Here is a 12,411-nt window from a genome sequence, read left to right on the forward strand (position 1 = left end):
TTCAAAGTATCGCTCGCAGAGCTTTTGTGCAGTTGATCACAGCTGATATGAGTCTTATTCTGAGCTGGTGTATTTCTTGAGGTCCGGCTCATTCAGCACCGCCTCTGACATCTAAAGTATGTAAGCAAATGTTCAGCGCTGAGCAGGAGAGAGATTTTTCTCTGAGTGTTTGTTTGATTTAACAGACTCCAGAATGTCTGATCTTTCTCTTCCAGCAGACAAAGGAAAAGACAGATGGATCTTTCAGTGGAAAGTTTTAAGCTGTAGACATGAATCACAGAATCTTCCTTAAAGGTCTCAGTGCAAATCCCTGATTACACTGAGGCATCAGTGATGTCTATGCTGCTCCCAACCAGGTCCTGCTCATAAAACATCACATTACCCTCCATCACCTGTCAACATCCTGATTGACTTTTCCCTCGATCTACCCGGTCTAGAATGAACTTCTGTACAGAGAGTTTTTCCAATTCCAGTGATACCTTCGGTAAGAAAAGCCTTTCTCCTCACATCCTGGTTCAAGCAAGGGTTTAAAGATGTCACTGCAGCAGACCAGAGTGTCTTGTGTTCTGGTTGTTTTCATGTTCTTCATTAACCCCTTCACCCCTTCTCTCCCTGTATGATGCAGCTACAGATTTGTATGAAATCCTGTTCAGGAGGGTTTGAATCTCTTATAAATAAATCCCTCAAATACTTATTCCTCATGCTGGTTTTGAGCTAGTCTTTGACCCTCTTTAGATTTCCAATCATAACCTGTTCATAAACTCATCTTTAATGAACCTGGATCAGATCATCTGTGCAGAGACACCTTCAATGTCATATGGCAAAAAACATCAGTGAATCATTGTATAAAGTATTTCTTAGAGTGTTTAAATGAGCAAATTTGCTGATTCTCTTACGGTGTCAAATGTACTTTCATTGAATTGTTGCTTTTCATTGATCTATTAATGTGTACTGGAGATGCTGCTTTGTGTGGTGGATAGAGTACTAAGAAATTGTACTTAGAGGGGTCCTATTATGCTTTTTAATTTGTTCTTTAGTTTCTTTCAACTTTAGTTAGTCTGTAATGTTGCTGTTGGAGCATAAAAAGATTCTGCAAAATTAGTCCAATTCAAAAGGAGATATTTTATTTAAGAGATCACTTTTCAAAAACTACAATGAATGATTCATTTGGACTAAAACGCATATTTTATTAGATATGTGATATCTCAAATATCGACAAATGGGACGAGACCTGGTTGAGCTGCACTAGAGAAGGCAACGAGTAGAGGTGAGCGATATGAGCAAAATCTTATCACGATATGAGTTATTGTATATCACGATAAAAAAATTTGTAATCACTCACTACAAAAACAAATACAGTAGTTTTAATAGGAATCAATGTATATAGTGTTTTATTTTTTATATTTGTTCATAAAAAAATTATGCTTCTGCTAAATGCATCATGTTGTAGTGAAAATAAAAAGTTTATTTTTTATGTATATTATCAGTATTTGTAATGTGTATTTTTTTTCTCATTTTTTAATAACAAAATATAAAATAATGACAAAGATTTTCATCTTCGCCTACTTTGGCCTAAATATCCATCATATTTGTTTATATTTTCTAACTTTGAAAGGCTTTGTCTTTATAATGGGGAAATTACACTGAACAAAATTATAAATGCAACACTTTTGTTTTTGCCCCCATTTTTCATGAGCTGAACTCAAAGATCTAAGACGTTTTCTATGTACAAAAAAGGCCTATTTCTCTCAAATATTGTTCACAAATCTGTCTAAATCTGTGTAAATGAGCACTTTTCCTTTGCCGATAATCCATCCACCTCACAGGTGTGGCATATCAAGATGCTGATTAGACAGCATGATTATTGCACATGTGTGTCTTAGGCTGGACACAATTAAAAGGCTACTCTAAAATTAGGATTAGGGGTGGGACTGGGATTAGACAATCAGGTAGCGACTTCAACGAGGGAGTGCATAATCTGGCAAGGGTGCAGAATTAGGCACAACACCGGCTCGCTCGGTTTCTCCATCAGCGCCTTCTTTAAACCATATTTTTGTACTTCATTCTTTCGGTCAAAAATAAATGTATCTTAGTTGAATGCTTAATTTTATTCTACTCAAGTAAAATGAAATGTAATTATACTCAAGAAAGTAGAAATAAATTACTCAAGTACTGTAACGACAGTATCAAGGCTGATTTATACTCGACGCATCCCCAAGTTCGCTTTGGTCAGCGGAGGCTCACCAAGGGGAGCCAGTCGAAAGTATAAATCCCACTTTATTCAGTAACTTTCAACCTTTTCATATATCTATCAGTAATTACAAGTTCATGAATAATCAATATCCTTCACTGATATGTAAATATGGGAAATTGTTTCCTGTGTAAAGAAAGATACATGAAAATAATCAATTGTCCATTCTGTTATTTTTTTTTTACCAGATAATTTAATCTTAACTTCAGGATTGTGAGATTCTTTCCAAATACAAGGTCTCTCAGTTAATGTTGTCATACACACATTGGTGTCAATGATACAAATGCTTTATAAAATGCAGTCATCATCATCACAAGTAAAGTTTGATGAGCTCATCACTGACAGCAGAGGGTGTCAGCACACCGAGGTCAGTAAAGAGTAATGTGATGAGGGATGGAGGGGTGTAGTCGATCATGGGGTGCTCCTGGTTCAGATCTTTCACGCTTTTCAAGATATCTGCTTTATACTGAAAGACAAGAAACAAGACTGATATTATGCATCTATTCTGTGTGATATGTGCAACCAAGCAAGTGCTTCAGTTAGCTTACCTTGAATCTGTCAGGTACGTCTTGCTGGTTAAGAGGATAGAGTCGCACAAACTTAAAACTTTCTGCCACCACATAAAATGGTTTGTTGTGTGCCTTGGAGCACACAGCCATCTGATAGGTACCAATCTACAAAATAAATGGAATAATTTTACCAAACTATGAAATTAATGCAATAAGAAGAATAATACACAAAACTAAATGCATTTTATTTTAAGACAAGACACTAAACAAAATTATGTAGGTTTCAGACCTTGTTTATAACACCTCCACTTTCCACAACACCTTCAGCACCGACAATTACTAGGTCAACCTTCTCCATTATGTACCTGGAAAATCACACAAAATAAGCAGCAAATGCTTATTTGTGACCAAAAACTTCAGCCACTACATGATAACCAATGTTTGGTGCTGAAGTTCACCTTAAAACGGTCCATCAAGAGAACAGAAATTATTATATTGCTGGTATTTCTGATTAATAGTTTTTGGAATGCGTTAATAAATTAAAGTATTTTGGCATAAAAATTTTTTTTTTTTAAACTTACCCTACTGCAGCGTCAAGCACCACTGTAACAGGTATATTGAGGTTGCGTAATTTCTGAGCCATTAGTTTACTAAGGAGCAAAAGGTGGAAAAAACATTCAGAAAAGACTAACATAAAAAATACTATGTAAATATATACAATATACAAATACACACATTTAGGCAACATATTGATACATGAAGTCATGATTTGATACAAAATCGATCCTAGATTTATGACTTATGCATGGATTTGATTCTAGTCTACTGTTTTGTGTTATTTTACCAAGTAGACAGTTTAATAATAACAGTTTGAAAAACATATCACTAAATTAAATGTAAACCTTCAAATGTATTGTTTTCTCAACCCAGTATTATAAAACACATGCCATTTAAGCTGACATTTTTCCCTTGGGATTTTAAAAAGTTTCATGTACAGATGACAACGTTTTCAAAACAATTCTCATTAAAACATATCCGCGAAAACTGCCAAAAATGCTGTATTATGTATGCCAGGCCAGTAGTTGGCGCTGTCACCTCATTAGTAAACAGTACATGTAGGGAAGTGACAATTATATGTTGGTTGTAATATTGGTGAAGTAAATCCACTTTGCTGAAGAAGTGTTAAACTCTTGAGCAGCAGAAACAGTACCATGTACACTGCCATTGGTGTGTATGTTTGTTCGCATTTGCCTTTAAAATCAAGATGTACTGTGCATGCCTACAAACCAAACACGTACTACGCACACGCATGATATCACCATTTTCAAAGATTCCTTTATTCGGTGTTTACAAAGAAACTGAAATGGTTGGGTTTAAAAAAACTGCACTTTGAAACACGCTTTCAAAAATATGCATTTTCAGTCCCCAAAACGCCATTGTCGTGTAAACGAACAGTGAAAACGCATAAAAAGTTGTTGTCATGTAAACGGCCCCTTAGACTTTATTTTAACACTCCTCACGATTTTTAAGCTTTTACAATTTTGAAGAAACTGCCATTCTAACTTTTAATATCGATTCTTAAATGTTTTCCTCTATAGTTGTACATTAACACAACTACTAGGTTCTGAAAAAAATTATGCAAAAGCTTACATTCAAACTCATTCAAAAAAATCTGAAGCCATTGTGTTTAGTTCCAGTATTACCGCATGTTATATTTGTAGGGCAGAAAGAGACACTCGAGCAGTGTTGTAAAGACTCACCCTGCTGAATCCGGCTGTGATTCAGTGACATATACAGTAAAGCGTTTGTTATCTGCTGCTGCATTTTCCAGGACCTTTAAAACCACTCGGGACGATGAGTGTGTCAGGATTTTCTGCAGATGGAAGGTAGATATGAGCAGAACGCCACCAAGAGTTACAAAAAAGACATGCCCCAATTCCTCTACTACTATACTTACAGCTCCATCTTTAATAAAGGTGTGGCACAGTTTACCCACTTTACCCCGAGACAGGGATATTTTCTTCAGGAACAGTTCCCCTCGCTCTATCATCACATTCTTACACTGTGAGAGATCCTGTGAAAAAGGGAGAAACAGCAACCATCACCATAAAGATCACGCCATGACAGAACAAAAACTAAATTACCAACTGTGCATAATAGCCTCATAAAACAAAAATAACTAAAGTGATTAAAGAGCATTTAAAACAATATAATGATAATATATTGAAAAAAAAAAATACTATATAGGCATATTTTTTTTAAAGAAATCCAATAGGAATGACTTACATACAACAGAATTACTAAAACCTAAAACTAAATGATATTAACAAACTACACAACTAAATCATTTAATTCAAATTATAGCATCTTAATGATAAGCTATTTTTTTTATTTTAGTTTTCTTATAAACCTCGCACAAAGCATAAATGTAAATTAGCACATTTGTAATTATGTGACATTAGAAAAGAGAAGCAGATTTTTCTGACAAGCAGAAGAAGGCAGTATCACTCTCACATTTCAATACGCTTGTCTCTTTTGAACCGGTGTAGTGCCAGTGAGATCTAAACATCTTAATAAAGTAAACAGCAGCACAATTAAATGGAGTAACTAGACCGAGTGAAACACTGAACCGACCGGATGTTCCAGTGAGGTGAGACTGATGAAGCGCAGGAAGAGCTCTCCTCCAGACGACACCGCCACCGATGAATCCGTCTCTTCTAGTCTATGTATGGCTTTAGTCATGTTCTCTCGCAGGCCAAGGATGGTCTCACCTAGAGAGGCACAAGCGTTGGTTAACATGCACATCTCATATCCCTGGACACTGTCCTGAAAACAAGACAAAACTCACTTTGATCCCTCTTGAGGAATTCAAGCAGCGATCGTATAGCAGCCACCGCTGAAGCCACATCTGGGTCTTCTCTGATCTGCGCTCGGAAATATTCCACCAGCTCTGAGTGGGAAAAAATTCAGAAATTAATACATTTCAGTGTTTGGCTAAATGGAGCTGGATAGTAGACAACATTACACTCCCATTGTGAGAATGTGTGGGCAAAGCTTTTTCTGTTTTTTTTTTTTTGTAACACTTTACAGCAAGGCTTAACTTGTTACCATTAGCTAACTATTCAATTAAATTGATTTATCTACACTAGTTTACACAAACTTACCAATGAACAGGTCTACAGCACTCATAAATATTATCTTATCTTAATTTCAACATTAACACATTCCCAAAATCAACAGTGTTGAGTTCTCTGAATGTCACATCTGTCGTGGAGATGCACATGGACACGCACATTTTTCCCCAGTCATATTATTCAGCAAAGCAGATGGAAAGTCTGCCTTTATGTTTATCGCAACATAACGGAATGAACAATTTAATTTATTCATTCATAATCTAGAAGATGCTCAGAAGACCACAGCTACTAGCAAAATGGCAGGCCACATTATTGAAATTATTATATACTACTTCGCGTTGTGTCTTTCTCAAAACTCACCTCCTTCTTCCATATTAAAACTGCTCAAAGCGTCTCTGTTGACGAATGAAGCAAATATTCTCTTACAACGCGTTGCTGATGCAATGTTCTCTCACCACACTTTATAAGACCGAACCCGATGAACTATTTTGTTTTTGCCAACAGAATACGTTATATCCTACTAACTCCTTTCAAGTGATGCGTCTTTATCAACAGAAGAATGTTTGTTTTATGAATGTAATTAAAATGATCACCGCTATGCAGTAAGCAAGTGGACTTGCACTTTCTTCTTCGTCTTTCTTTATTTAATGACGACTGGACCATCTTTGGTGTGTATCGCCACCTACAGGACTAGAGCAAAACCGCACGGAGAATTCATTTTAAAGCTTTATTAATGTGAGGATGTAATGCTATTCTCAAAATAAATCGATATATTTCGATAAATATATTTAGTATTACATGAAATAAAACATAAAAATATGGAGAAGTAAGGGTGGTTATCTTATTTCCTGCTCCAGGACGGAGGTGGCGGTGTGCACTTATTCAGTTGGTTCGCAAACCCTTCAGTGAATCTACAGAAGAAGAGCTCATAATGCGTCGGAACAACACACATTTTAACGATATGGAAGGAAATACTAACTGAAATACGTTTACATAGCGATTTACAGATAAACGAATCGCAATAATGGCATCTGGTTTGTACATCAAATAGACCATGTTTTAAAAATATGTTGAAAAAAGTAAACAATTGTGCATTTAAATTATTTGTTTCTTACGTGGAAGAGTGTTTGAATGGAGTAACTTACATGAATTGTGATGCTCTTTTGTGAAGTAGACATAAAACAGTGTGTTACGTGTGATATATGTGAAAATCACTAATCACTCTCAATAATGTTTGCAGACGACGACATTAATATTCTGGTGATTGTGTTAGATGTCAACCCTATTTGGTGGGGCCAGCAAGCTCAGCGGGAGCCTCAGGTACTTTCATTTCCATGTAATGTCAATTTGACCTTAATCCATAATGTTTTCCCTCATGATTACGATTATCCTCATTGCCCTTTATTTTGTTTTTTATTCTTTTTAAGTTCACTCTTTCGACATGCCTGGATTCTTTGATGGTCCTGGCAAATGCCCATTTAGTGATGTCAAGAACCAACAAACTAGCCATCATTGCAAACCTGTACCAAAAGAGGTAAATCGTTAACTGTTCTCAGAAAAAAATATGTATTCATATGAAACATATTCTAAAACTATAAAAAAAAAATGTCTCTTTTTTTTTTAAGCCACTTTCTATATCCAAGTAAGCAGTGGAAATCAGGGGATGAAATATCTGCAAGCAGCGATGGCAAATATGAGCTTCTGTCAGTTACCAATGATCTCTTTGCCGAAGAGATCAGGAATCTCATGGACAGAAGTAAGTTAATTAATTAATTAATTATTATTATTCAGGTTAAAGGAATGATCCTGCTAAAAATGAAGATTTGCTGAAAATGTAGTCATTCTATAGTTTGTTTCCTCGTTAGGTTTGGAGAAATGTAGCATTGCATTACTTGCTCACTGATGGATCCTCTGTAGTAAATGGGTGCCGTCAGAATGAGAGTCCAAACAGCTGATAAGAACATCACAATTATCCACGTCCAGTCCATCAGTTCACATGTGAAGTAAAAAACTGTGTGTTTCCAAGAAACAAATCCATTAAGGCTTTTTTTAACTTCACTCCATTGCTTGACATTACGAGTCCCTGGTTCCAAATTTAGCTTTCTCGGTTGAAAAAGTCCATCTTCAAATTTTCATTTTTGAGACAATTATTCCTTTAACAAAACTAAATGTCTTGGGTTCATACATGTATTACTTGTGCTGACTGGTTTGATGCATCTAGCCTAATATGTAATGCCGTTCTTGACACTCTTTTTTAAATTGATGATATTACAAGAGAATACTTATGTTTTTTTTTCCTTTATAAACAGCAGAGGTCAATGGCAGTCAAACAGACAGCCTGTTGGCCGTATCACTCGCCAAAGCTCTGTGCTGTATCCTCAACCTCTGGTTTATGCAGACCAGCAGCTCAGATTTTCTCTTTTTATTTCAGTTTAAACCTAAGAGTGTTTTGTGAATTAAATATGATCTTTAAACTATAGACTCCGGTTTTCTTTAATTTAATGATTCTCAGATATACATAGAATCTCAAAGGATATGCAAGGTAAGCACATTTTTTTATGTTTCACAATATGATAAAATCTAATCACATTGTGCACTAGTTCCATAGAGTGACAGTTCTGTAAAGTTATTTTAATTATCTTGTTTTAAATGGATTAAAGATTATATTTAACCCTTAGGCTGAACTCTCATGCTTTTACTTACAGCTGGACAGGACGTGAAATCAAGGATTTTGGTAAGAAAATCTTTGGGTTTAACAGGGAAACATGTAGTGTTTAATTGTATAATTGCAGTAGCATTTTTCATTGTTTTTCAGGTAATAAAAGCTGCTGAGGATTCTACATTACAGTACATGAACTTCATGAATGTGATCTTTGCAGCACAGAAGAAGGTGGGAACAACTAACAAACTTGCATCATAGATTATATTCCTAGATATTGGATAATGCCTCCATTATTTAACTCCCATTCTCCCTGTTCTCAAAGAATATCCTGATTGATGCCTGTGTGTTGGACGCTGACTCCGGACTACTGCAGCAGGTATTTTGTTTGATCACAGTGGATAACTTTTCCACAACATTCTAATTCATAGAGATGCACCTGTATTGCAATTGAAATCTACAGATGAAAATAGATTGTGTGATAGAATAAGCACTTCAAAGGGATAGTTCACCCAAAAATGGAAAATTACTTACCCCATGATTTAATCACCCTCAAGCTATCCTAAGTGAAGAAGGTTTTCTTCTTTCAGACTAATACAATTTGAGTTTTATTAAAGAATGTCCTGGCTCTTCCGGTCTTTATAATGGCAGTGAATGGGTGATATTCAAGAGAAGCTTTATAAAGTGCATCTAACCATCATAAAAAGAGCTCGACACAGCTCATGTGGGTAAATAAAAGCCTCCTGAACCGAACTGATGTAAGCCTGAAATGGAGTAAAAATAGCCTAAAATTTTAAATCTAAATCTTAATATTTTGCCTGCAGTGTCTTACCTTAGAATAGAAGAAAAGTATAATTGTTTGTAATAGTGGCACTTTTTTCTATTTTAAACTTAATTCATGTCAATTGTTCAAACATTTGATGACACGTTAGCTAGTGCATTAATTGTTTCTTTTTCATAAGCGCTTGGTTATAGTAACATCCTTAAAACAAAACTTTGCTTCCTGAACAATGGCATGCAATATATAAAGATCCTGGATCATGTCATTTTATAATCAACTTATAACCAATTAAAACTTTAAAGGTGCTGTATGTAAGTTTTTGACTCCACTAAAGCAAAAAAATGCCATAATGTATTTTCTAGATATTAAAGAAACATTAAGTTAACATTTGTTTATCTGAAAGAAAAAAAAATGCTACAGTCAGTTATTCTCTTTGAAAATGTGCGATCCAGGCCTGAAAGTCCTTCTCTGTTTTGGTTTGTGAAACCTGCCCACTGCCAGTTTATCCAATTGTATTTCGGCACCCCGGGTTGCCAGTTGACGGAAAACACAGTGTGTTTCAATTTATTCACCGTCAGGTGCGCTCATTCCTGTTGGTGTCATCAATCTGGCAACCTAGTCTGTGTGCGTCAAGTCTGAGGAGGAGGGGCCAGGTGAAAAAAATACCCTCTCCAATATTTAGAATTTAGATTACAATACCTAGTTCAACCACCCGGTGTCAATCCTACGCACGGCACCTTTAAGACATTTTGCCAGCTGAACAGTCAAACAACATGAACACACTGTACTTCTTGTTTACATTCTTGTCAAAGATTTGATTTGGCTATTTTTATTTGCAGCATTCACGAAGCACATTTGAATTTTCATTATGTAATTTTTTGATTTAAGTGTGAAACAATTTACACTTCTGTTTGTCTTTCAACAGGCTTGTGACATAACAGGAGGCTTGTATCTCAGAATTCCCCAGAAGATCGCTCTCACACAGTATTTGTTGGTGAGAAATTTGTGCAATTTTGAACTTGTTACTATCCCAATCAAAACTGTATTCAAACAGGTTATTTTGTTGTTTTATATTTCAAATATTCTCTTGCTGAGACTGTAACTGCTGGTTGTGTGTCAGTGGGTATTTTTACCAGACGCAGACCAGAGATCGCAGCTGTTATTGCCTCCTCCGGTACATGTAGACTACAGGGCTGCTTGCTTCTGCCACCGCAACCTGATTGAAATTGGCTACGTCTGTTCAGTGTGCCTGTCAAGTATGTTTCCATCTACCTTTTATTGCTTAGCAGCTAGGAGAGACGTGTTTAAATGTTTTTGTTAGATTTAGGCTTGTTTCAGACTCTTGTGTCTAGTGCATGTGAGCGTTAGGTCATCTATGACACACAACCGTCCAAAGGGTTGTGGTCTGTGAAATTAAAAAAAAATATCTTTAAAGAATTTCTTTCTGCTCACCAAGGCTGCATTTATTTGATCAAAACACAGTAAAAAAGTAATTTTGTTAAATTATTGTTATTACTATTTAAAACTGTTTTCTATGTAAATATAAGGTAGAATGTAATTCATTCCCGTGATCAAAGCTGAATTTTCAGCATTATTTTCCTAGTCTTTAGTGTTACATGGTCTTTCAGAAATCATTCTAATAAGCTGATTTGATGCTCAACAAAAACTTCTGATTAAAGTGCCCATATTATGGATTTTTGAAAATTGTCTTTCATGCAGTGTAACAGTGAATGAAATCATCCTGTTTTAAGTTTTAAATCTGAAAGTGCACCATGTATAAAGTAATTGTCTCTCAAATGAAAGAGTCGACTCTGAATCATTGAAACGAGTCGTTTTTAAAACGAATACCAATCCATTTCATGTTGATGTCAACATGAAACATTAGCATATTGCCCGCCCACTTGTTTGTCTTTTTGAGTTGGTCCAAATGAAAATGCAAATTAATTCTTTGCCACTAGATGCCACTTTTGCGGTAAAAAAAAAAAAAAAAGCGGTTTTCCCGGTGACCGATGTAAACAAAGCAGCACTGCACTCACAAACCCTGCTTTATCAGGCAATAGAGTCAGGATGAAATGAAAACGAGACCAGTCGGACCAATCACAGCTGATTAGCATCATGCAAAGGAGGAGTTTTGAAAAATTAATCTTTGAGCGAATAGTCACTGATCAAATAAGGTCAAAATAAATGCATATTATAAAACAATTAAAGTGGTTTTGACCTTGCATGCATGCCAACCTATTGTTGCTGACTCCCAAAACCAAAATATGAACCTTTCATAACACATAATAGGGGCACTTTAATATTATTGTTGAAAACAAAATGTCAACATTATAATTATTTGAAGAATAGAAAGCTTATAAAAAGTATTTATTTAAAATTGAAATATTAATATTCATATTATGACCTGCTCATGTTTACAGTCTGAATACTGTGAACTGACAAGGTCACTGAAATGATAACGTGTCACTTACATGCTGCAAACATAAGAAACAGTTTTTAGTAGCTTGAACTTTTTAAAATGTACAGTCTAATCAAACTATATTTAATTTTATCTCTTCCTTTGCTTTTAAGTAACCTTAAAATATATCAAAAGATCCTACATTGCATAGAGATTGTTATAATATGTGGTTTAACCATTTTCCTCCTCTTTATTTACCAGTATTCTGTAACTTCAGTCCAATTTGTACAACATGCGAGTAAGTCTTTTTACCATTTGTTTTGAACTGTCAGATAACATGGTTTCTGACATTTTCCAGTCAACTTTTAACACACTGTTCTTCTGTTTATAGGACTGCCTTTAAAATGCCATTGCCTCAGATGGCTAAAACAAAGAAGAAAAAAGTTAAAACTGCAAACTGACCTCCTCAATAAGTGTGTGTTGCACTTGCAAAGTGCCATTTAGTATTCTGTTGAATAGCATACTTTTTTTTACTGTGTAACTTGGAATTGGTTAAAAAAAATAAAGCTTTATGTTTTTTTTAACAATATGTTTAGGTCTTGTAGCCAACAATTTAAATAAAAGACCTTTGAATCAAAGTCAGTGTGTTTAATACCACATTCCTGTCTCATGTCTTGTT

General features: G+C 35.3%; 2 protein-coding genes across 2 annotated transcripts; one reads left to right on the forward strand and one right to left on the reverse strand.

The window, feature by feature from the left end:
• Window positions 1-2,439: 2,439 nt before the first annotated feature.
• Window positions 2,440-6,535, reverse strand: eif2b1 (eukaryotic translation initiation factor 2B, subunit 1 alpha). Its single transcript, XM_026260005.1, has 9 exons — window positions 6,255-6,535; window positions 5,609-5,710; window positions 5,395-5,531; window positions 4,718-4,834; window positions 4,521-4,633; window positions 3,342-3,410; window positions 3,050-3,125; window positions 2,800-2,925; window positions 2,440-2,717 (listed from the first exon to the last, which is right to left on the reverse strand). The coding sequence occupies exons 1-9, from the start codon at window positions 6,265-6,267 to the stop codon at window positions 2,562-2,564; spliced, it is 909 nt and encodes a 302-aa protein (XP_026115790.1). The 5' UTR covers window positions 6,268-6,535; the 3' UTR covers window positions 2,440-2,561.
• A 264-nt stretch (window positions 6,536-6,799) lies between these two features.
• Window positions 6,800-12,389, forward strand: gtf2h3 (general transcription factor IIH, polypeptide 3). Its single transcript, XM_026259938.1, has 13 exons — window positions 6,800-6,928; window positions 7,135-7,214; window positions 7,322-7,428; window positions 7,520-7,650; window positions 8,204-8,266; window positions 8,407-8,436; window positions 8,600-8,628; window positions 8,710-8,784; window positions 8,879-8,932; window positions 10,260-10,328; window positions 10,455-10,590; window positions 11,994-12,030; window positions 12,124-12,389. Exons 1-13 carry the CDS (start codon window positions 6,919-6,921, stop codon window positions 12,191-12,193), a joined length of 891 nt encoding a protein of 296 aa, XP_026115723.1. The 5' UTR covers window positions 6,800-6,918; the 3' UTR covers window positions 12,194-12,389.
• Window positions 12,390-12,411: the final 22 nt, after the last annotated feature.

The sequence above is a fragment of the Carassius auratus genome, unplaced genomic scaffold, assembly GCF_003368295.1.
Source record: "Carassius auratus strain Wakin unplaced genomic scaffold, ASM336829v1 scaf_tig00215316, whole genome shotgun sequence".
Taxonomy (NCBI): domain Eukaryota; kingdom Metazoa; phylum Chordata; class Actinopteri; order Cypriniformes; family Cyprinidae; genus Carassius; species Carassius auratus.

Excerpts from the sequence above, each read along its gene's own strand:
- gtf2h3 (XM_026259938.1), top strand. Across the intron at positions 8,629-8,709 it reads ACGTGAAATCAAGGATTTTG|GTAATAAAAGCTGCTGAGGA; the intron begins GTAAGAAAATCT and ends ATTGTTTTTCAG. Across the intron at positions 10,591-11,993 it reads CTGTTCAGTGTGCCTGTCAA|TATTCTGTAACTTCAGTCCA; the intron begins GTATGTTTCCAT and ends TTTATTTACCAG.
- eif2b1 (XM_026260005.1), bottom strand. Across the intron at positions 5,532-5,608 it reads ATTCCTCAAGAGGGATCAAA|GTGAGACCATCCTTGGCCTG; the intron begins GTGAGTTTTGTC and ends GTGCCTCTCTAG. Across the intron at positions 3,126-3,341 it reads GTGCTTGACGCTGCAGTAGG|GTACATAATGGAGAAGGTTG; the intron begins GTAAGTTTAAAA and ends GTGATTTTCCAG.